Source organism: Armigeres subalbatus, chromosome 1 (assembly GCF_024139115.2).
Source record: "Armigeres subalbatus isolate Guangzhou_Male chromosome 1, GZ_Asu_2, whole genome shotgun sequence".
NCBI classification, from domain to species: domain Eukaryota; kingdom Metazoa; phylum Arthropoda; class Insecta; order Diptera; family Culicidae; genus Armigeres; species Armigeres subalbatus.
Genome location: NC_085139.1, coordinates 264,953,546 through 264,978,023, shown reverse-complemented (window position 1 = coordinate 264,978,023; position 24,478 = coordinate 264,953,546). Strand labels below are relative to the sequence as shown.

General features: G+C 43.7%; 1 protein-coding gene across 2 annotated transcripts in view; it reads right to left on the bottom strand.

The window, feature by feature from the left end:
- Nucleotides 1-1,842: 1,842 nt before the first annotated feature.
- Nucleotides 1,843-24,478, bottom strand: part of LOC134207290 (frizzled-3) — a 170,404-nt gene continuing 147,768 nt past the window's right edge. For both annotated transcript variants that reach the window (XM_062683014.1, XM_062683013.1), the window contains 2 exons: nucleotides 16,733-16,972; nucleotides 1,843-3,768 (listed from right to left, as the gene is read on the bottom strand). In XM_062683014.1, coding sequence (XP_062538998.1) covers nucleotides 2,308-3,768; nucleotides 16,733-16,972 — 1,701 coding nt within the window. In that variant the 3' untranslated portion in view covers nucleotides 1,843-2,307. The remainder of the gene's footprint in view (nucleotides 3,769-16,732; nucleotides 16,973-24,478) is intronic.

Here is a 24,478-nt window from a genome sequence, read left to right as displayed (position 1 = left end):
GCCCATGGTGCATTCTTCTCCTCAACTAACTACTCACATTCGCCGTCATACCAGTCGTTTCTCTGATCCGGCGGCACCGTGCCAAGTACATAGCGGTTGCGGTGCTTCCAATGGCGGATCGAATATTTCTCCAGCCATCTTCAAGAGACGCTGCCTAGCTGCTTTTCTGTTGGGAGTGTCACTTCCAGTCTTTGGCTTGTCTACACTCTTGTAGCCGCCCGATGTTAAGCCGCGGTGGACGACTCCGATGCGTGGTGTACACCGCCGAGAGTTTTGAGCGAGACTTACTGCAACGAGGTAGTGGTCGGATTCAATATTCGCACTGCGGTAAGTGCGGACGTTTGTGATGTCGGAGAAGACTTTACCGTCGATTAGAACGAGGTCGATTTGGTATTCCGTTACTTAATTAGATGATTTCCATGTGGCCTTGTGGATATTCTTGCGGGGGAAGAAAGTGCTTCGGACTACCATTCCGCGGGAGGCGTCTGGCAATTTGGAGAGAAGTATGTCGGACAACATTGTTTGTTACACTAACGGCTCCCTCTTCGAAGGTACAGCGGGTGCAGGTGTCTACTCGCGAGAGCTGAGATTAGAACAGTTCTACCACAGACAAACAGACGTTACACTGAGAAAATTCCCATCGACCATGAGCTCAACGGTAGTTTTAAATTCAACTGCTTGCGAGTTTCATATCCAGAGGCGCGCGCATCGTATACCTTTGTATTTCACATCTTACACTAGCGCCTTCTGTTGACATTGTCGTACTAAACTTTGTTTCGTACAACATGCACGTTAGGTGGTTGTAAAATAACTGGGCGATGAATTTTGAAACAAATTGTTCTAGCTGTTACGTCTGTTTGTCTGTGGTTCCACTCTCTGGGTAGACACTGGACTGTCTTTCAAGCGGAAATATTTGCCATTATGTGTGGAGTGCAATCCGCACTGCAGCAGCGCTTAAAGGAGAAAGTAATATACTTCTGTTCAGATAGCCAAGTAGCTGTTAAAGCTCTCGCTTCAGCCAACTCAAGGTCGAAGTTAGCAATCACATGCCGAACTCAAATTGAGGAACTGAATTTTGTTAATACTTTACACTTTATATAAGTACCTGGCCATTCTTCCATAGCTGGAAACGAATTGGCTGATGAATTAGCTCGCAATGGAGCATCACATGACTGCATTGGCCCTGAGCCAGCTATTCCAATATCCAAGTGTTGGGTGAAGTTTTTTATTAACTTTTGGGCTGTCACTCAGCACAAATGGCATCGGAATAGTATGGATCCATGTCATCAAATAAAATTGTACATTCGGGAGCCATCTCCGGTAGTAGCAAGCTATTTGGATAATCTGTCTAAACAGAATTGCAGTATCTTAGTCAAGGTCTTGACAGCCCAATAAACATTGGAGGTGGGTAAAGCGCTTATATGACCAAAATTAGTCTCCTTCAGTTAAAAAAATAGCTTATTCAGCTAAATTTTTTTTTGGGAGGTCACTGCCGACTGAGCTATCACATGGCAATTTTCAACGCGTTGAATAATCTGTTTGTGAAAGTTGTGAATCCGAAATCGTACCAACTTCCCAGTCCATAAGATGCTCCAATTAAATAGAATTAGCCGTCGTAACAAACTGACCATCTACAAAACGACAGATCTGGAACCGAACAGAAAACTGATGGGCAGGGTTTCACCATGTTTTGTAAACTTTTAAAGTTTGTATTCCACCGTGGAACAACTCGGCTCAATGGATAGAGCAATATACAAAGAATGACGTAAAGATCAAAACAGTACCGGTGAAACATCAAGGTCATGGTATTTGGCGGTATGTGATATTAAAAAAAACATTCAATTTTAATTAACAATTATTATTCTCGGTTTTGTATTAAGATGCTAATCAAAATATACAATCAACTGCATTCCTTAACAATTATTTCCATTCATGTCTCTACATTAGAACTTTTTCATATCGAATACTCTATTTATGTAATTGCAAGTATACAGCATTCCATTAAGTTATGTAAATCTCAGCATTCTATACATTGGTTAGGAAGCTGCTCAAGTTCTTTACTACCTATAATAATATTATTTGAATTTCCATTTACATAGTAAATAAATACTTTTTAACAGTGTTTTCTTCTCACAATATTGTCACATTTTAAATACAGAACAATGATTAATCAACACTGTTTTCCTAAAAACTAATCCATAAACGCTATATCACAGTGATCAAAATGTTTGCTTATTTGTGCGCACAACTCTAACCCCTAATTCCATTAAAGCTTTCACCCCTCGCAACAAACCGCCGCGCCTGTTCTCATATCCTCGTGATAATCGACGAAGTAACCCCTCGTGCACCTGAAGAGGACCCCCTCAGGCTGCGGTGTATCCGAACGGGCATATACCCGTTGGAGCCGCTCCGGTGACTGCCAAGCCCGGTGCTGTACGCCGAGTTGTAGAGATACTTCTTGGAGTTGGAGTTCTGATGGCTTGCCACAACGGAACCACCGCCCCCGCCACCACTGGAGGTTGTTGTGCTTCGGTAGGGGCTTCCGACGCCCACGACGGACAGCGCCGCTGGATGGTTGACCTTGAGCAGCGGAACGGATTTCAGCGATCCGTTAGCCGAGTTGGTTCCGCTGACCTTTTTCGACAGTTCGGAGGTGTTTTTGGTCCACAGCCAGATGCCGGTGGTGGATCCACCGATCAGGGTAAGGATCAGCTTGAGCAGCGTTGGGAGGAGGGAGAACTTTGGCGGGGGAGAACATGCTGCGGTGGATAGACATGGGTCTATCGGGTTTTCGATGCGTTCGAAGAAAGTGCAGATGACGGCGGAAAGGGCGGGGATGAGGTAGATGATGGCGAAGAGCAGCACCCGGGCGAATACTTTGGATAGAGTTTCGCTCTGGTTCCAAGTGGATTTGAGGCGTTTCAAGGCGATCAGGGCGAAGAGCACGAGGGTAGCTCCAGCAAGTAGTAGGATGAGGGCAGGAATTTCGGTGAATCCCTTGGCGGTGCAAAAGTTTGTCAGTTCGAACTTTTGGATGTTTCCGCGGAGAAGGGCACTGATGGGTGAGGCGAACGGAACGACCCAAGCCATTACGTGGAAGAGGCCAGATTTCTTCTCCAAGGCTTCGCAGGACCATTGCTTCGCGGTGCTGAGGTACCAGCAGATGCCGAAGATTAGCCACCAGGTGGTGGCACTGATGAGCAAGTAGTTCTTGATGATGTAGTAAGCCAGGCATTGAGAGGTTATGTTGCAGTCCTGGCGAAACTCCAGCAGGTCGATGAGTTCTTTGCGTGGATTGTGCAGAATGGTCCGCTCGAGATAGCACAGTCCCATCAAGTTGTAGCACAGGGTCATGAACAGCAGTGGCCTATCGGGGTACTCAAACTTGGTGGACTTGGTCCAGAAAGTGACCAGCGACATGAGCGTGAAGATGAAGCAGGCCGCCGACAGAATCAGCGTCCAGAACTCGATGGTTTCCTTTTGGCGGGCGTTGTACATGGCGTCGATCGAGGGGCCGCACTTCGGGACGCACTGGTCGTAGTCGAGCGTGTAATTGGCGGGACAGATCAGCGGCGGGTTGGGATGGTGGTTGGACGAGGGCCGGGTGGCACCGGGTTCTAGCAGCGAGTTGGGATGCTGGCGTGCAGCAGTGTGGTGCTGCAACTGTGGCAGGTTGAAGATGGACCAGGGCTTTACGGGCATGGTCGGAGCTGCCGCGGCTGGGTTGCTGCGGTTGTTCTCAACACTGCCGGAGGCTTCCGGTGGGACCTGTAAGGGGTGAAGAGAAGATTCAAATGGTTAGAACGCTTGTTTGGATTATTGGTAGAATTATTGAAAACATGTGTTCGATTCCTAAAATGGTCGCGTGAAACCGAATTCAAATTAAATTAAATAATTATGCCGATTGCTTAAAGCTACTCGTCTTTGATTGGCTTGAATAGTTATGGATGTGATCAACGCTACACGGAATTTCATCTATCGATCACCTATAAAATGTAACGATTTGTACAATTGTCTTGAAACTTGTTCCTTTTTAAACCGTCAAAAATGAGTACGAATCAAAAGCAACACTGTCGCTTGTGTTTGGAGTTCGAGAACTGTGCATTATAATTAAGACCCACGCTAAAAGCAGTAATTCAAACATCATATTCGCATCCAACGGATTGTTACGTTTCTTTGTCGAAGACGAAACCACCAGACTCGTTCAGGGCAGATGTGAAAAAAAGAACGGCTCTATGCACAGATCATTCATATCGTGCTTCTAATTAGCGGGCTGCATCACTTTGAAAGTAGTTATCAAAAATATGTTTCCTTCTCGTCTGATTCCGAGAGTCTTTGGGACTTTATGCCTGACTGGCGCTCAAATTAATGCCTGCGTGTTGAAGATTCACTAACGGAAAAAAGAGTTCGTTCATACACCAAGAAGGACCTTCCGTCCAATAATAGCTGCAGAACATTTAGAAGAAGGCATAAAAGAAAAACCACTTAAAAGCACTTTTTTGATAAAGCAATTTTATAGACACCGCACTTTATCTTATTTCGATCCGTGGCCGATTGCGTTCGTTCCATCGCGGGTTCTTTCGAGTGCCGACGATTCAAACAAAAAAAAGTAAAAAAAGCGATGCACATGACACATGGCGACCAAACAGGCCAGGGATGGTTGATTGAAAACTCGTTCGTACACGCATCCAGCAGCAGCAGGTCTCGATCCACCTCTTTGACACGATTTGGGATCGAACCGCCAAAGTCGCAGACAAATGATAATTACCACCGCGGCGGCGTCGTCGTCGCCGCCAGGTCCCAAAAGATATGCGCTGGACGGTTTTTGTCTTTCGTGTGTTCCCCTCTAGAACATTGGTTGCCTTGCGAGAGAATCGCTGAGATGAACGAAGAAAAAGAATGCTTCTATTGCCCTTCGTTCTTCTCGAACAAATTGGCAGCGACTTTGCGGAAAAAGGTTAAGTCCGAAATTAATTACTTCTCGAAAGTCCTAATTACTTTTGTGCGATTAAAGTGATTGGCAATCGCGTCGTGAGTATGTGTCATTAGTGAAATAAAGGATTTTTATTAGAATATCATAGTTTGTGCTGTTTATTATAATATAATAAACAGCACAAACTGGGCTAAGCTGGGCTAAAAATTATTTCTACTGTGCGAACCATCCTGTAGCTGAGACATAAAGCTCGAGTCACTTATTTATTTACCCAGACTAAGGCCCGAGTTTCCCGTTTCAAAGGGACTCGAGAATGCCCCTAAAACAAAACTCGAATTACGCACATCGCCCGATCCATCTCGCATTGACCAACTGAGAAGATCATCTCTTGGGCACGTTGTATTCGCGGTATTTCTGCAATATCTGGCGTAATGCGAACACCTGGTCGCTTATGAATCCTGCCAGGTTATGACCGCTCTAGCGAGTGCCTCACATAGGAATGGGCGATACCGATACGATATATCGGCAATCGATATTTTCGCTCCGATTAATCGATATTTCGTATCGATTTTTTTAGGTTCGATATTTGACTGTATCGATTTTTTCTTGCGGATATCGGATTTCGATTTTTTGAATTCCAAAAATATAGCACATTAGGCACAATCTGTTAAAAACTGCGAAACAGCGAAACTTTGATGTGCGATTCGATGACCTGAAATGAAAAATCTGAACTAACCCTGTTTTTTTTTTTTTTTTTTGCTCGTGCTTTTAATTTTTCGGGCGTATCGATATATCGGAATATCGATGTTCCAACGCCGATATTTTTCGGCATCGATTTTTCGACAATAAAAACATCGATTCGGCAGTATCGATATTTTTCCGAAAAACGCCCATTCCTAGCCTCACAATTGCACTATGAGGCGGCTCCACACAAGTTTTATTATCGTTACTATGTCTGAAACTCGATTTGTGAAATTGCACAATATGTAAAAGATTTAGTTCGAAAAATGTATTGGGGGTAACCACTTCCTTCGGTCTCGGTGGGATTTGATCCCACAAAACCAGTAGTACGCTAGACAGGTGCTTTTCCCTACTAAGCTACGAAGGACCGCCATCGTCCTCCGCAGCTCAGGAGGCTACTGATGGGATCAAATGTCCAGCACCAGGCTCATAGCCGAACTCTTGCAATCTCACACGTATTGTTTGTGCAATGCCAACCGAGTAGGATGAGTATTTAGTTATGCCTATTATCACATAACATATGTGTAACTCGGGTTCAAAAAGTTGTACCCAAGTACAGATTCAGAGGTGGTATAGAGAACATCGTAATGTCAAAGGCATTATACCAGTTCACTTTCGAAACACGGAAAAAAATATAGTAAACACAATCAAACCTTACACGATGAGATGACTTAACCCATTAATGGGTACTGTATTTAAGTTAATATCATTCCTACCGTGAAAAAGTCACTCTTTTGACATAGAACTACGTCTGTCTTTTCTATATTGGCTTTTTCTACACGAATCGCATTTTATGGGATTTTTTTCACTAAAATTTTGGGATTTCCGCTGGTCATTCAGACATATTTTGGGATTTACGTGGATTTTACGTTGTTTTAATTTACGCGGCCCATATCCTCCGCGTTAAAACCGATTTCAGTGTGTTACTAGAGTGATTCAAATTTTGACTTTTTTGCAACCCGATGCAAAACCGAATTTTTAGCTAATTTGGATGTAATTTGATTGTGCACGCGTCATTTGAAGTTTGTATGAAAATTACTATGGAAATCGCTATTGATGTAAAAGATCGTTCCGTGAGGTGGCCCATGAACTATTAGAATATAATAAACGCGTCGACTGCATTAAACAGTTCCTAAGCTGAAATACAGTTGTTGTTGCGAAGCGATTTGACTTTTGTAAGCAAAGTTATATAGAAAACAAAAATGCTCATTATTGATATTGATGTTATTCTTTTACGTGTTAAATTAAATTTCCCACGATTCAGTGTTTCCTTAATAACTTTTCTTGTAAGCATCAAATTGATTCGTAACAAAGACGAGCTGCTTCCTTGATAAATTTGCTCGTTTGCTTTTGTAGTCGATGTATTCATACGTTTTTGAAGCTTAATGGGAAGCGTTGTGGAACGGTTTACCCAAAAGTTACTGTTTTCATATCGATTTTCATACAAACTTTATGTTGCGCGTGCTCACTCAAATTAGCTAAAAATTTAGGATGATTGTTAAAATAGCTAATGTAATCGTTTAAGCACAGGGGAGCGAAAAAGTCAAAATTTGAATCAGTCTAGGTTACATACAATATTGATGTATGATAATATTTGCTATTGAACAATTGCTAATAGTTTAGCAGACGGTTTCGGTAGATTCGTCGATCTCGTAAGAGCATCCCAAGCTTCTTCTTTTATATCACTATACCGTGCAAACTCAAACTTCGGACGCTTAAGCACTTTCTGAAATACAATCATCCTGTTAACTCACATTTTTAATCACACCGTATTCAGCTTTGAACTACGAATTTAATATGTGCAAGATTTTGCGAAGAATGTTTGCAATTTATGAAAATGTCCGGCTTCTGTTTGATTCAAACCTCGGACACCGGCGGGGCTGGATTCATATTTTGGACACAAAGATTCAAACTTCGGACACCTGATTACACAGTACCGGGACGAATGATTAAGAAGAATTTTCACTGCACAGCTCAGACTGTCTTTTAAACATTTCGTAGCATTGATTTAACATGTCTTATTAAAATGTAACTATACTAAACAAGCGAAAACTATTAGTCTTTCCGATCCAGCTTGACGAAACATTTCGATGAAACATTTCAGAAAATTTCCCATACGAATTGAAGCGTCCGAAGTTTGAGTGTGTCCGAATTTTGATTATTCACGGTATTCCAACTGGAAATTAGTAATCTATTAGCATTTCTGTGGTTGCAACTGCAATTCACGTGAAGGAATAATAATTATTATCAATAAACTGTCAAACTTCTTTGTCGCGTCTACTCTGACTTCCTCCATAGGATGACCACCAAACGCCGTTGACAGCCCAGCTGCCACAATGGACTTTCCTGTAATGAGTCACCGGGGCTCAGTCTGACTTAGTGGCAGGTGCTTAGTCAGACTGTGGCGGGTGCTTTCAAATCAAACATTATAGTTATTTCAATTGATTATTTGGATACGTGATCGCTTAAGAGTGTTGTTCATCCTCGTTCATTTGAAAAATTTATTTTTAAAATCCTTTTCAAATGTTGGTATTAAAATTGTATACTTCACCAGTGCTCGTAATGCTCACTCAATCTCAAGAGCACAGGTCAAGGTCAAGGTCAGATTGTATTTCTATCAACATGAACTAACTTAATAGGCCCTTGATCTGAATAAATCTCAAAAGCGTTCAACAACAACATTTATGTTGCCTAATGGATGCCTAATGTGGTGAAATTAATCATTTGTGATACCTTAAAAATACCATATATTTTATCTCATAATTCATTGAATTCAATGAGAAAATAAAACGAAACACGGCTACGTACCGCATACAAAGTGAAATAACAGACTTTTTTTTTCGTGCGACCGAATCGCCGTGATTCAATTAATGTGATTCAAATTTTGGGTTAATTTATTAGACCGTGCAGGGCTTTACTTTTATACCACTTTTTAGTTCCGTGTCGCTTTTCTCAGATGACAGAACGATGTTCCCCGTACCAGTTATACAACTTTGGCGAGAAGCAAAAGGGGGCCAACTTTTTGCTACGACTTCTCTTCGAAGTTACACTTATGTTATGTGCTATTATGCTTTGCGGCAATATGTTGATATTTAGCTTTCCACGCTCGGTAATGGCGGCTTGTCGGTGTGTAAAAATCAATCGGTCACTGTACTTTTTGACACTAGCTGGAGGAAAACTCACTGGCGAAAAGTCCTTTTTCCCTTCCCCTCAGGAACACCAGTGGGTAGGGCTTCCATTTTTCCCGGGAATCAACTTCCCGGGAAACGGGAAATGGAATAATAATTTCCCGGGATTTCCCGGGATCCCGGGATATAAAAAAAACTCTCGAAACTAATTCAAAATCGTAGTTTAAATTTTGTCGTAAAATATGATTTCGAAAATATACATTCGACATTAGGGATGCTCAAATGATGAAAGAGTTGTTGAAAGTTGAGAAAGTTTTTGTTCAGTTCGAAAAGCGTTAACTCCTTCTATAAAATGTTCGCCATGTCATAAGTATCAGCATCTGCTCTGGCTCTAGGGTAAGATATGCAGTGTCCTGATGAGCTCCGCTATGTGCTACTTTTTCATATTTTTTTAAAACTTTTTCAGGTTCTATCCGCATTTATTTTCTAGTTTTTGGACAACGCCGGCTTCTCTTCTATTATCGATAAAATATTCCTAAAGGATAAACCATTTTTCATTGATGTACGTCCACTTGAGTATGAGTATGATTGACCGACCGAAATGCGAGAAAACACGCACTCCCATTTTTATTCATGTACGTCCTTTTGAACACATTTTCGACTTTGAATGTATTTAAAGGAGATGAATAAAATATTTGAAATGAGAATTCTTCCATTCAAAATAAAATAGAGCTTTCAGGCGAGTGCTTGATTGTCGTACTTTAATGATTCTGACTATAACATTTTTTTCACTGGTAGCTCTGCTGTTTCACCGCAGACACTAAATTTTTAATTCAACTTCACAACGCTTACCGATGTTTGGACCTACCGAAGAAACGATAGATACAAACTGGTTCTTTGTCTCGCCTCTCGTCAACACGTTTTGGAATGCACCGTATGATTCTTCAAAAGTGAAACAAATAGTGAGATGATGCTAGTAAATAATTGTAATTGATACCCCAAAATCTGTTATCATTAAATTTAAAAAATAAGACAATTATTACAAAATATGTTAGTATGTTCATTTCCCGGGAAATTCGGGAAACTGATACATATATCCCGGGAATCGGATAACTAACTTAGGATAACAATGGTCAAACAAACTTATTCTACAGTCTCAAATATTTTCAGAAACAACTAAGGTGGGAGTCTCCTATCAACACAATATTGTTTGAGAAACACGTTTCTTCCTAAACCAACACACTAATTTTGTTCGTTCTGAAGCGGCTTTTGTTCCTTAATTTGCTCAGCACTGTCACAGGAATGCATGGGTACACGAAACGATCCTTTAAACGGTAAATGATGCGAAAGCAAAGCGATCTCAAAATGCGTGTGTAAGAACGTTGTAAATATGGTAACCAATCCAGAATTCGCCAAACGCACTCGCCATTGTTGTGAGCATGTTCCTCGACCAGAGCTGCTATAGCTCGAGATGAGTCGAGAACGTACATACTTTGCCAGATGGCTACCGATTGGGCCACACCATCGTAGCTGGGAGTGATGGTAATTCTTCGTTGTTAAACGGCATGATTCACAATGTTTCTCACTTTCATCACTTGGTTTGAGGACGTTGCAGGATCAGGATCGAATCGAAATGCTAGCGTTGTCTTCCAGAAACGTTCGCATATGTTGAAATTTCAATTCCATTGTTGTAGTGTTGATACTCGCCAGATTTAAACAATTCCTCACAGGTTTATCGCATGGATCCTGGTTTTTAATCCATGCTACCAACTCTTTCAGCCTCACACTATCGTCTTTTTGTTCGCCGAAAATTTCGTCTTCAAACAGAATGTCACTTTTTCCAAAATGTTCCAGCTTCTCAAACAAAATGGGCATCTTTTCGTGATAACTTTTGATCGTCGACGGCTTTCTCGGAAAACAACCACGTTTTATTAACCTTTCGGGTGTATCCAACCGTTTCCACATCTTGACTAACCATTCGCAACTGCAGCCCGATGTTCATTTTACCACCCTCATCCACGTTGACCGAACGTCTCGCTCCTTTCAACATATAAATAGTCGACGAAAGCTTGCTCAAAAGGTTGGCAGATATTCCGATCATTGAGGCCCCATCTTGCAAGGTCAAATAGTGACTCTTGGCTTCATCATTGATGGCCGCGATCTGATCCAAGTTGGGCTCTTCGTATATCTCAAACCTTGTCTTGATGCGTTTCTGACCCGCGGTAACCTCGATTACGTTACCCATGCTTCCATACCACTGGATGGCACGCAAAAACACCAAACAATTTTCAGGGAACATTTCTCGAATTTCTTGATAAGGTTTCAAAGTTTTCAAAGCTTCCTGCAAATTAGTGAAGACCGCTTGGACGGGATAAATTGTTTGCCCGATGTACCACAGCTTGTGTAGCACGTAGCGATCATCTTTAAGTACATATTCGCTTCCTATGCATACTTTCACATGCACCGTTTGATCTATGTCGCCTAAGTCAATTGCCAACCGGTTGTTGTGATGTTCGGCGATAGCTTTGCTACAGGTGCTGAAAAATTTGTCATTGTTTCCCTGAGGCTCGCGATCCATCTCAAATATCTGCTTCGCATCGGTCACCTTAACTACCTTAGCCTCAGTGAGATGCGGCCTGCTAACGTAGACAATACGGCCAAGTAGCTCGCGCGCCTATGCTTCCGTTGTTTTCTTAGAGTCTTCCAGGGGGCGATCAATAACCACCACCATGCTTGGATTTCGGCTGGGGAAGTTGAACACCTTCACTCGCACTTCCTTGAGGATTCCATGATAATGAAGGTGTTTCATCGTCGGGAAGCCTTTGATGTATCCATCGAAAATAGCACCCTTCGATGGCCCAAGAACCAGCTTACTACTCGGCACTTTCAACTCATCGCGATAAATTGCGGTTTCTTTCACCTTCAACGGTTCGACGTCGTCGAATCCATAGTTAGCCGGCAAAAGCTCTGTTCCATTGGCGTCGTACCGAAAAAGCAGCGTTGTCCAAACATACTCCCCACCTTGGAGTGTCAACTTCAACAGATGAATAGATCGCTGTATCACAGATGTTTTTATACAAATCAAGTTACAATAGATTTCGATTACTAACTTAGGATAACAATGGTCAAACAAACTTATTCTACAGTCTCAAATATTTTCAGAAACAACTAAGGTGGGAGTCTCCTATCAATACAGTATCGTTATCGTAACCTCCGAGCTGGCACGCTGCCTCTCGGAGGTAATAAATCATTAGTAAAGTCGCCGACAGTTCTTGTTACTCGTCGTCTGAATCCTGGAGAAAGTAAACACAACGTAGGGTCGTCCTCCCTGGACGAAACATTCCGGGAATGGAAGCCCTACCAGTGGGCTTTCCTCCAGCTAGTGTCAAACAGTACAGTGACCGATTGATTTTTACACACCAACAAGTAGCCATTACCGAGCGTGGAAAGCTGGATAGTTTGTACGCTGCTTGTTAAAATTGTGAAAATTCACAGAAAATTGGAAAATTGTTTTTAACTTCCGTACAAATTATATGAAACGAAAACATAGAAAAATCAAAAGAGTTGTGTACAAGACACAACCGCAAGGTTGACACTGGACAACGTGATTACATCGTTGCGATGTTTCGGTCGTAACTAAGCGACTGTGTTTTGTACATTGAAGATATTTCTTCTCGGATCAGCTTTCTTTTGTATAGAAAGTTGGTCTTGAAAAGAATCGATTTATTTTCAATAATGCGTCTTCCTAATCACAAACAGCAGCAAAACCAAATGAGAACCTTCGACCTTTTGTCTTTCGACCTTTTGTCCTTTCGACGTTTTGTCTTTCGACCTTTCGTCCCTAACCCTCTAGAGCCACAGACTAGCAACTATGCACTACACGAACCAATTCGATTCATCAGTCGCCGCTTCAACGAATTCTTCGATATTTTTGACTTTAATTCATCAGTTGACGTGTTTCGTCATCGGTTACTAGACTTTTTCCGTACCGCTGACCGTAACTAATTAGTTTAACTAATATTCATTTAGACATTCATTGTTAGTTGAATTATTTTAATAAATAAACACCACTGGAGACCACTGCATCGACGAGTGCGAGCAAATGGAAGAGGCTGACCCCAAGTGTGCCAACTTTGGGAAAACACCGGGCCACCATGAAGTTCTGTCCGAAACGCGCGGAGTTCTGCGAAATCCGCAAGAAAGCTTCCACAAGAAATCGTCCAGCCCGAAGTTCGCCCTCATTGCTCGACGAACGAAATCTTCCTGACAATTCCGCCCCCGCGGCGGACGATCCAAATCCTTCCGCCACTGCAACCGCAAAGAAGACTCGCAACTGCTGCTGCCTCAGACCTACCCCAGGATTCCACCGGCAGCAAGCTGAACATCCTCTACCTTCGGAGGATTCCGCCAACTTGCGGCTTCAAAACTGCAAATCCCGGTTCGACCAGATTTACACTCTATGCCTTTTCGTAATTGAAATTGGCCTATAGGCTGGGTCTGGTAAACTGGAACGCTTACTCGTTCAAGAGCAAAATCGTCGAGCTCAGCGATTTCCTTCAAGAGAAGAGATTGACGCGGCTTTCATCACCAAAACCCACCTGAAGCCCGAGGAAAGTGCAACAATTCCGAATTTTAGGCTGGTGCGGTTTGATCGAAAAAGCTCCAGGGGAGGAGGAGTGGCAATCGCCTTGCGGAGCAACATCGCCTGCCGTCTGCTGCCGGATTTCAAGCTCAAAATAATCGAAGAGTTGGAGAGGAAGTCACTACCTCCGTTGGAGTCGTCACGTTCATCGTGGCTTACTGTCCCACACAAGTCAAAGTTGACGACGGCACATCGGCCGAGCTACGAAGGGATATAATCAAGCTCACTCGGTGGCAGGGGCAGTTCATCATCGCCGGAGACCTGAACGCAAAGCACCAATCGTGTGGAAACACCGTCTCAAACCAGAACGGAGTCGTCTGGTGCAATGACGCGTTAGAAGGCCTTTACACCAGCCTGAGCTGTTTCAAGAGGCTCGGGAAACTTCCTCTTTCAAGAGGCTCGGGAAACTTCCTCTTTCAAGAGGCTCGGGAAACTTCCTCTTTCAAGAGGCTCGGGAAACTTCCTCTTTCAAGAGGCTCGGGAAACTTCCTCTTTCAAGAGGCTCGGGAAACTTCCTCTTTCAAGAGGCTCGGGAAACTTCCTCTTTCAAGAGGCTCGGGAAACTTCCTCTTTCAAGAGGCTCGGGAAACTTCCTCTTTCAAGAGGCTCGGGAAACTTCCTCTTTCAAGAGGCTCGAAAAACTTCCTCTTTCAAGAGGCTCGAGAAACTTCCTCTTTCAAGAGGCTCGGAAGCCTCCTTCCAAGAGGCTCGGAAGCCTCCTTCCAAGAGGCTCGGAAGCCTCCTTCCAAGAGGCTCGGAAGCCTCCTTCCAAGAGGCTCGGAAGCCTCCTTCCAAGAGGCTCGGAAGCCTCCTTCCAACAGGCCTCAGGCCCCTTTCAAGAGGCTCAGAAGCCTCCTTTCAAGAGGCTCAGAAGCCTCCTTCCAAGAGGCTCAGAAGCCTCCTTCAAGAGGCTCAGCCTCCTTCCAAGAGGCTCAGAAGCCTCCTTCCAAGAGGCCTCAGAAGCCTCCTTCAAGAGGCTCAGAAGCCTCCTTCCAAGAGGCTCAGAAGCCTCCTTCCAAGAGGCTCAGGCCTCCTTTCAAGAGGCTCAGAAGCCTCCTTTCAAGAGGCTCAGAAGCCTCCTTTCAAGAGGCTCAGGCCTCCTTTCAAGAGGCTCAGAAGCCTCCTTTCAAGAGGCTCAGGCCTCCTTTCAAGAGGCTCAGAAGCCTCCTTTCATGAGGCTCAGGCCTCCTTTCATGAGGCTCAGAAGCCTCCTTTCAAGAGGCCTCAGCCTCCTTTCAAGAGGCTCAGGCCTCCTTTCAAGAGGCTCAGGCCTCCTTTCAAGAGGCTCAAGCCTCCTTTCAAGAGGCCCAGCCTCCTTTCAAGAGGCTCAGAAGCCTCCTTCAAGAGGCTCAGAGCCTCCTTTCAAGAGGCTCAAGCCTCCTTTCAAGAGGCTCAGGAAGCCTCCTTCAAGAGGCTCAAGCCTCCTTTCAAGAGGCTCAGGAAGCCTCCTTTCAAGAGGCTCAGGAAGCCTCCTTTCAAGAGGCTCAGGAAGCCTCCTTTCAAGAGGCTCAGGAAGCATCCTTTCAAGAGGCTCAGGAAGCCTCCTTTCAAGAGGCTCAGGAAGCCTCCTTTCAAGAGGCTCAGGAAGCCTCCTTCAAGAGGCTCAGGAAGCCTCCTTTCAAGAGGCTCAGGAAGCCTCCTTTCAAGAGGCTCAGGCCTCCTTTCAAGAGGCTCAGGAAGCCTCCTTTCAAGAGGCTCAGGAAGCCTCCTTCAAGAGGCTCAGGAAGCCTCCTTTCAAGAGGCTCAGGAAGCCTCCTTTCAAGAGGCTCAGAAGCCTCCTTTCAAGAGGCTCAGGCCTCCTTCAAGAGGCTCAGGAAGCCTCCTTCCAAGAGGCTCAGAAGCCTCCTTCCAAGAGGCTCAGAAGCCTCCTTCCAAGAGGCTCAGGCCTCCTTCCAAGAGGCTCAGAGCCTCCTTCAAGAGGCTCAGGCCTCCTTCCAAGAGGCTCAGAAGCCTCCTTCCAAGAGGCCTCAGAGCCTCCTCCAAGAGGCTCAAAGCCTCCTTCCAAGAGGCTCAGAAGCCTCCTTCCAAGAGGCTCAGAAGCCTCCTTCCAAGAGGCTCAGAAGCCTCCTTCCAAGAGGCCTCAGGCCTCCTTCCAAGAGGCTCAGAGCCTCCTTCCAAGAGGCTCAGAAGCCTCCTTCAAGAGGCTCAGAAGCCTCCTTCCAAGAGGCTCAGAAGCCTCCTTCCAAGAGGCTCAGAAGCCTCCTTCCAAGAGGCTCAGAAGCCTCCTTCCAAGAGGCCTCAGAAGCCTCCTTCCAAGAGGCCTCAGCCTCCTTCCAAGAGGCTCGGAAGCCTCCTTCCAAGAGGCTCGGAAGCCTCCTTCCAAGAGGCTCGGAAGCCTCCTTCCAAGAGGCTCGGAAGCCTCCTTCCAAGAGGCTCGGAAGCCTCCTTTCAAGAGGCTCGGAAGCCTCCTTCCAAGAGGCTCGGAAGCTTTCTTTCAAGAGGCTCGGAAGCTTTCTTTCAAGAGCCTCGAAGCCTCCTTTCAAGAGGCTCGGAAGCCTCCTTCCAAGAGGCTCGGAAGCATCCTTTCAAGAAGCTCGGAAGCCTCCTTTCAAGCGGCTCGGAAGCCTCCTTTCAAGCGGCTCGGAAGCCTCCTTTCAAGCGGCTCGGAAGCCTCCTTTCAAGCGGCTCGGAAGCCTCCTTTCAAGCGGCTCGGAAGCCTCCTTTCAAGAGGCTCGGAAGCCTCCTTTCAAGAGGCTCGGAAGCCTCCTTTCAAGAGGCTCAGTAGCTTCTTTTCAAGAAGATGGGAAGACTCCTTTTAAGAGGATGGAAAGCCTTCTTTTAAGAGGTTCGGAAGACTCCTCTCAAGAGGCCTGGAAGCCTCATTTTAAGATACCCTGAAGCCTTTTTTCAAGAGACTCGGAAGCCTTCTCATCACGCGGATATACGCCATCAGCTAAAATTGTTTTCGACGTTACGCAGAAATCGCCGCCGTCAATTTTTGAACCCGCTTATACCTCTACCCAGGATGCCCGGGACGCTGGACCAGTTGGGTCCTATAACGGCCGGGTTGGGGTCTCCGGGATGCCCAGATAATGGATGGATGTGCAATTCCGATACTCATTAGAGAATTTTCCATCAAAAAAACAATATTTTCCTATTTTCCGAAAATAAAATTCAAAAAATGTAAATTTCAAATGTAAATGAATAATGATATTGAAAAACTGTTAATTTCTACAAAAAAATTGGCGGCCGATTCAATATTGTAGGCGCTGTGCACCACTAAATTCTTCAAATCATCTTATCACATGTACCACGCGTAACGATATTTTGTTTGAAAACGATCCTCACCTGCATGCACAGTCCGTGGTTCTCCGGCTGGGGCAGCGTCCGGCAGTCCAGGTACGAGGGCCACAGCTTGCTGAAGATGGCGTCGCTGAAGCAATCCTTGCGAACCTGTTCGCACAGCGAGCGGCACGGTTGCACCGGCCGCGGTGCATTGGCCGAGCACAGCGGAAACAACGACGAGCAGAACAGGAACAGGGCCTGCTTGGAGCAACCGGAATCGATTACCGGCCGCAAGGATGTTATCTGAAATAGATAAAAGAGAGGAAAAGGAATGGTGAGATAAAATTGCCCAAATGTGACAGCTGGGTTGATTTCGATCGCCGAAGATTCGATTCCAAATGCATATCGATCGGACCCCATCCATGCCCGCTGTGCGGCGGTGATCACGGGTATAAATCATTGCGGTCCCCCTTTTTTGCCGTGTTCCAGCCGGACCGGAGAGGTTCGTGATCATGCATATTTGCTGCGCTGTGCATCGCAGTCTTTTTCCGAGCGCGCTCTACTAAAGTGTCAGGGAAGCCATAAATGAAATGGTTCAGTGAGTGCTCCCGGAAGGCACATCATCGCTGCGAACGGGAAGGGTGGTGCGCAGTGGGACTGGAAGATGAAGAACGCAAAGCAGAAGCAGCCGAAGCGGAAAAGATCTGAGCAAAGATGAAAGGGACCGCCTCGGTTGTGGCCCTCTCCGGGCAGGCGATGGGGGCTATAACACTTTTAGCGTTCGGCTGGTCGTCGCTCGGTTGGTCCCATTGGCTGCCGATTCAACGGAGTGGAGTTCCGTGCGGGATAGCGCAGAGTGTGGTTCGGTTGATGTGAAAATGCCTCCTGCCTGGCTATGGCGTGCCCGTATCATATAATAATAATAACATTATTATAATGCATCATCCAACGTGTTTCGAGGCGTTCCGCTGTGAATATTACCTTCGATCGGGGTAATAGGTTCGATGGGTAATATCCATGTCTGGGGTTTGTCCGGTCGTCTGGAAGCGCATTCGCGTTGGAAAGTGCGCTTAGGGAGAGACAGACGAAACACCGTTGATGAATGTCACCGAGGAATCGATCGACCGGAGGCGATCGAGCGTGAAATAATGCCACCTTTAGCCCGGCCACGAAACTGGATCGAGCCGTTCCAAAACCGGAGCAATTAAATTGATTACAGCGGACAGCATTAATTGTCCCCTCGCTTGAGAGAGCGCGCGCGCCATCTTTGACCGATTGGGCAAAGTGCACCGTACACGATGGATGACAGGTGTCTTTTATATCGGTTTGCAGTGGGCCCCGTTCCAGAAATAATAACACATTTCCTCCACGCTATCACATCACCGCTGGACCGTAACGCGGACCAGGGGCAATTAGTCCGGTGGGGACCTGAATTTCGCTAGAATCGGAAATGCCTTTCGTTTGGTATCGACGGGATGATGGTGACGGTGGTAATTATTTTTCGGAAAATTTTCTCATGAGCTTTGTCGAGAAAACCGACCGATGAGGGTGAAATTCCAGGAATGTCACTTCGAAAAAAAAAAACAAGGGCGAAAAACTCATCCACGTCGAAAGAGAGACAGCCTGAGAGATGAAAGGGGAGATAGAGAAAATTTTACACAAAAGATGACGATGGAATGGAACCCAGTCAAATTCTTAGCTGTCATTAGCTCTGCAATTTGCGGCACGCCCAGCACACCCTTGGTTCGTCGAAATTCGTCGAACAGACCGCCGCCGCCGTGCCGTCCGCTCCAAGCGAAGGATATGAGAAGCAGAATATCGATCGTCCAACGCGGATCGGACGTTTCCATCCATCCAAGTCGATCGAAGAGGGGCGGCCAGATCATGATCGGCTACTCCTCTGTATAGAGAGTGATCGCGTCTTTTCCCTGGGCGACAGCGAGGTATAATATGGGGGAGACGCAGACCGAGGCGAAGATATTGGCCACTATAATGAAGAGCGGACTTTGGCCACGCTACTAAAAGCCCTATTTCGCCCCGAAGATACCGGACAGAAAGTCAGAAAGAGGTGTGCGGCAGCGTAGAAATAGGGAATGCGTTTCACGCGGCCCTCCTGCCGAGGTGGAGATCCCACGTTGAAAGCAATAAAAGCCGTGAATTCGGCGAACGTGATTGTTGCGATTGATGATTATCACGACAGTAATGTTATCGAACTATTCGTGCTGATTACATTTCGCTGCAACACGCTGGAAACATTTACGGAAAACTTGTTTTCTATACTGTACACTACTCTAGTCTAGTGCATGCTCTTATGCAACAATTAATATCGCTTGGCATTAATAATGAGTTTCGGACTTTCGTCGTTGATTATTTTACCAATTTGCATCGGTAGCTAAGTTACAATTTATTTGGATATTTTACATTTACTACTTAAGTTAACGGATTCATCGAAAGCCGGACCGAAATCACTAAACATTTTGCAAAGCAATGCAATTACCGTTTTGAAATTAAATCCTTATATTGAAACGAGTGTTTGAAATGTGAATTTGTTGGAAATTTTTCCAACAAATTCACATTTCAAACACTCGTTTCAATATAAGGATTTAATTTGTTGGAAAATCGAATGTATTTCTGTTGGAAAATCGAATGTATCTGCTCTGGAAATTAGAATTAATTCCGTTGGAAAAATTCGAATGAATTTCCTCTGGAATGAATTTCCTCTGGAAATAAGAATGAATTTCCTCTGTAAATTTGAATGAATTTCCTCTGGAAATTCGAATGAATTTCCGTTGGAAATTCGAATGAATTTCCGATGGAAATTCGAATACATTTCCATTATAAATTCAAATGAATTTCCGTTGAGAATTCGAATAAATTTCCGTTGGAAATTCGAATTAATTTTCGTTTTTGATTCTCAAAAGAATTTCCGTTGCAAAATCGAATAAATTTCCGTTGGAAATTCGAATGAATTTCCGTTGGAAATTTGAATGAATTTTTTTTGGAAGTTCGAATGAATTTCCTCTGGAAATTTGAATGAATTTCCTCTGGAAATTTGAATGAATTTCCTCTTCTTCTTATTGGCATAACATCCCCACACTGGGACAGAGCCGCTTTGCAGCTTAGTGTTCATTAAGCACTTCCACAGTTATTAACTGCGAGGTTTCTAAGCCAGGTTACCATTTTTGCATTCGTATATCATGAGGCTAACACGATGATACTTTTATGCCCAGGAAAGTCGAGATAATTTCCAATCCGAAAATTGTCTAGACCGAATTCGAATGAATTTCCTCTGGAATTCGAATGAATTTCCCGTGGAAATTCGAATGAATTTCCCTTGGAAATTCGAATGAATTTCCCTTGGAAAATCGAATGAATTTCCCGTGGAAATTCGAATGAATTTCCCGTGGAAATTCGAATGAACTTCCCGTGGAAATTCAAATGAATTTCCCGTGGAAATTCGAATCAATTTCCCGTGGAAATTCGAATCAATTTCCCGTGGAAATTCGAATGAATTTCCCGTGGAAATTCGAATGAATTTCCCGTGGAAATTCGAATGAATTTCCCTTGAAAATTCGAATGAATTTCCCTTGAAAATTCGAATGAATTTCCCTTGGAAATTCGACTGAATTTCCCGTGGAAATTCGAATGAATTTCCCGTGGAAATTCGAATGAATTTCTCGTGGAAATTCGAATGAATTTCCCGTGAAATTCGAATGAATTTCCGTGGAAATTCGAATGAATTTCCGTGGAAATTCGAATGAATTTCCTGTGGAATTGAATGAATTTCCGTGGAATTCGAATGAATTTCCGTGGAATTCGAATGAATTTCCGTGGAAATTCGAATGAATTTCCGTGGAAATTCGAATGAATTTCCGTGGAAATTCGAATGAATTTCCTGTGGAATTCAAATGAATTTCCGTGGAAATTGAATGAATTTCCGTGGAAATTCGAATGAATTTCCTGTGGAAATTCGAATGAATTTCCTGTGGAAATTGAATGAATTTCCGTGGAAATTGGAATGAATTTCCGTGGAAATTCGAATGAATTTCCGTGGAATTCGAATGAATTTCCTGTGGAATTGAATGAATTTCCGTGGAAATTGAATGAATTTCCTGTGGAATTCGAATGAATTTCCGTGGAAATTCGAATGAATTTCCGTGGAAATTCGAATGAATTTCCTGTGGAATTGAATGAATTTCCTGTGGAAATTGAATGAATTTCCGTGGAAATTCGAATGAATTTCCGTGGAATTCGAATGAATTTCCGTGAAATTGAATGAATTTCCGTGGAAATTCGAATGAATTTCCGTGGAAATTCGAATGAATTTCCGTGGAATTCGAATGAATTTCCGTGGAAATTCGAATGAATTTCCGTGGAAATTCGAATGAATTTCCTGTGAAATTGAAATGAATTTCCGTGGAAATTCGAATGAATTTCCGTGGAAATTCGAATGAATTTCCTGTGGAAATTCGAATGAATTTCCGTGGAAATTCGAATGAATTTCCTGTGGAAATTCGAATGAATTCCGTGGAATTGAATGAATTTCCTGTGGAAATTCGAATGAATTTCCGTGGAATTCGAATGAATTTCCTGTGGAAATTCAGATGAATTTCCGTGGAAATTCGAATGAATTTCCGTGGAAATTCGAATGAATTTCCGTGGAAATTGAATGAATTTCCGTGGAAATTCGAATGAATTTCCGTTGGAAATTGAATGAATTTCCGTGGAAATTGAATGAATTTCCGTGGAAATTCGAATGAATTTCCCTTGGAAATTCGAATGAATTTCCCTTGGAAATTCGAATGAATTTCCCTTGGAAATTCGAATGAATTTCCTTTGGAAATTCGAATGAATTTCCGTGGAAATTCGAATGAATTTCCGTAGAAATTCGAATGAATTTCCGTAGAAATTCGAATGAATTTCCCTTGGAAATTCGAATGAATTTCCTGTGGAAAATCGAATGAATTTTCTGTGGAAATTGGAATGAATTTCCTGTGGAAAATGGAATGAATTTCCTGTGGAATTTCGAATAAATTTCCTGTGGAAATTGGAATGAATTTCCGTGAAAATTCGAATGAATTTCCGTGGAAATTCGAATGAATTTCCGTGGAAATTCGAATGAATTTCCGTGGAAATTCGAATGAATTTCCGTGGAAATTCGAATGAATTTCCGTGGAAATTCGAATGAATTTCCGTGGAAATTGAATGAATTTCCGTGAAAATTCGAATGAATTTCCGTGGAAATTCGAATGAATTTCCGTGGAAATTGAATGAATTTCCGTGGAAATTCGAATGAGTTTCCGTGGAAATTCGAATGAATTTCCGTGGAAATTCGAATGAATTTCCGTGGAAATTCGAATGAATTTCCGTGAAATTCGAATGAATTTCCCGTGGAAATTCGAATGAATTTCCCGTGGAAATTCGAATGAATTTCCCGTGGAAATTCGAATGAATTTCCCGTGGAAATTCGAATGAATTTCCCGTGGAAATTCAAATCATTCGAATGAATTTCCATTGGAAATTCGAATGAATTTCCGTTAGAAGCTCGAATGAATTTTCGTTAGAAGCTCGAATGAATTTCCGTTGGACATTCGAATGAATTTCCGTTGGAAATTCGAATGAATTTCCGTTGAAAACTCGAATGAATTTCCGTTGAAAACTCGAATGAATTTCCGTTGAAAACTCGAATGAATTTCCGTTGGAAATTCGAATAAATTTCCGTTGGAAATTCGAATGAATTTCCGTTGGAAATTCGAAAAATTCGAATGAATTTCCGTTGTATATTCGAATAAATTGCCGTTGGAAATTCGAATGAATTTCCGTTGGAAATTCGAATGAATTTCCGTTGGAAATTCGTATAAATTTCCGTTGGAAATTCGAATGAATTTCCGCGGGAAATTCGAATGAATTTCCCCTGGAAATTCGAATGAATTTCCCCTGAAAATTCGAATGAATTTTCCCTGGAAATTCGAATGAGTTTCCGTTGGAAATTCGAATGAATTTCCGTTGGAAACTCGAATGAATTTCCGTTGGAAATTCGAATGAATTTCCTCTTTAAATTCGAATGAATTTACGTTGAAAACTCGGATGAATTTCCGTTGGAAGTTCGAATGAATTTCCGTAGGGAATTCAAATGAATTTCCGTCTGACTACGAATGAATTTCCCCTTGAAATTCGAATGAATTTCCCCTGGAAATTCGAATGAATTTCCCCTGGAAATTCGAATGAATTTCTGATGAGGAACTGATGAGTTTAATTTGTTAATATGCTTAAATTTTTTGCCGTCTAAACACTGCCCAAGGCTGAATTGAAAAGCTCCTCCTATAGGACATAATATATGTGAGTATGTGGCGCAACGGCATTCAATAGGATCTATTTTGTAGTTCCAACGTCGCATAACAATTCTGGAGGACAACAATTTTGTTTACATCCACTAATTTTGCGCAAATACCTTCCACAAAGCCACCAAACCAGTTCAGCCAGAAGCACCGTCAAAGCGTTCTGGTTTTACCTTTCTCGTGCATCGAAAGGTTTAATATTCACTCGAAATAAATGATTTTCCATACACCATACACCAAGCGAGCTAACTCGATGAACTGAGGGTTTGTCCGTAAGTGTGTATGTGTTTATGTGAGCAAGAAGTGACACTTCGAGAGATTTAACTTCCTGCAAATTAACCAGATCGGTCAACAAATTGCTGAGCCAAGCAAATACCGGCAGATTGGATCGAAAACCGATCATGACCATCACCGCTAGGTGGATCACTCTGGGTTTTTCGCCCAAAAACATTCTTTCCGCAGGGAAAAGAAGGGCCGTCATCGTCGACGTATTCCTTCATTGCCCCGCTTTTTTTTGTTTCCTACACCGAATGCTAGCTTGGCTGACGGAACCCTTTCGTTCCCTGAACCTCTCTTTCGGTCGGTGGCTGTGGCTCTGTTGTAGGCCGAGATCGGTGGTCGGGACCCTTTTGCCATAGCATGGGTACCAAGGGGCCGTGCTCAACAACGCAAGCCCGCAGAAACAGCGGCGGCGGCGGCGCGGTTCGCTTGTGCTTCCTGCCATCGGCATCGACTTAATTCTACGTTTTCGTTCATCGGCCGCGGCGAGCGAGATGGATATTAAGACACATTAAAAAGCATTCTTCGTTGTCGTGGGCTCTTCTTTGGCCGTTCGTCGTTTCTTTTCGCTTCTGCTTCTCCTCCCCAGCTGTTGTTGTTGATGCTGTTGTTTCTGTTCCAAAGGTGCGCGCACTCGGTATGTTATTTAACCGAAAGAGCATACATTAGTGTATTATAATTCTCTCCGGGAGAATGAAAGACTGGGGCAGACGAGGCGTAGCGGAAAAAAGGCAGAAGAAAGATAATGAAACTACGGGACGGAAAACGTATCGGAATAATGAAAAGCGACACAGAGTGAAGAAAAGAACGGAGGACGGGTTCCCTTTTGGCAGATGGAGATGGATGCTGTCAGGGTTGCACCTGAGATTGCACCAGTCGTGATGACGATGAAAGGTGAAAAATTTGTTCAATTTACTAATTTGGGAAGATTACAACAAACGGCAGCCGAGCCGAACGGGGCACCCACTTTTGTCCGGGCTCCGATCACAATACTGCCCACAATGCTCGACCATCAGCGTTGGAATTCGAGTCGAACAAAAGATGAGTTTTATTTTTCAAAAATTATCAACGGTTCAGGCTTATTTCGCCGCTTGTTTTGTGCTTGACTGTGTGCCGGCCGAGACGGGTGGCCCGGACGGATGGAACGGATTCCGGCGGGGTCGCAGATGAATAGAAGACCCAATTCGACATG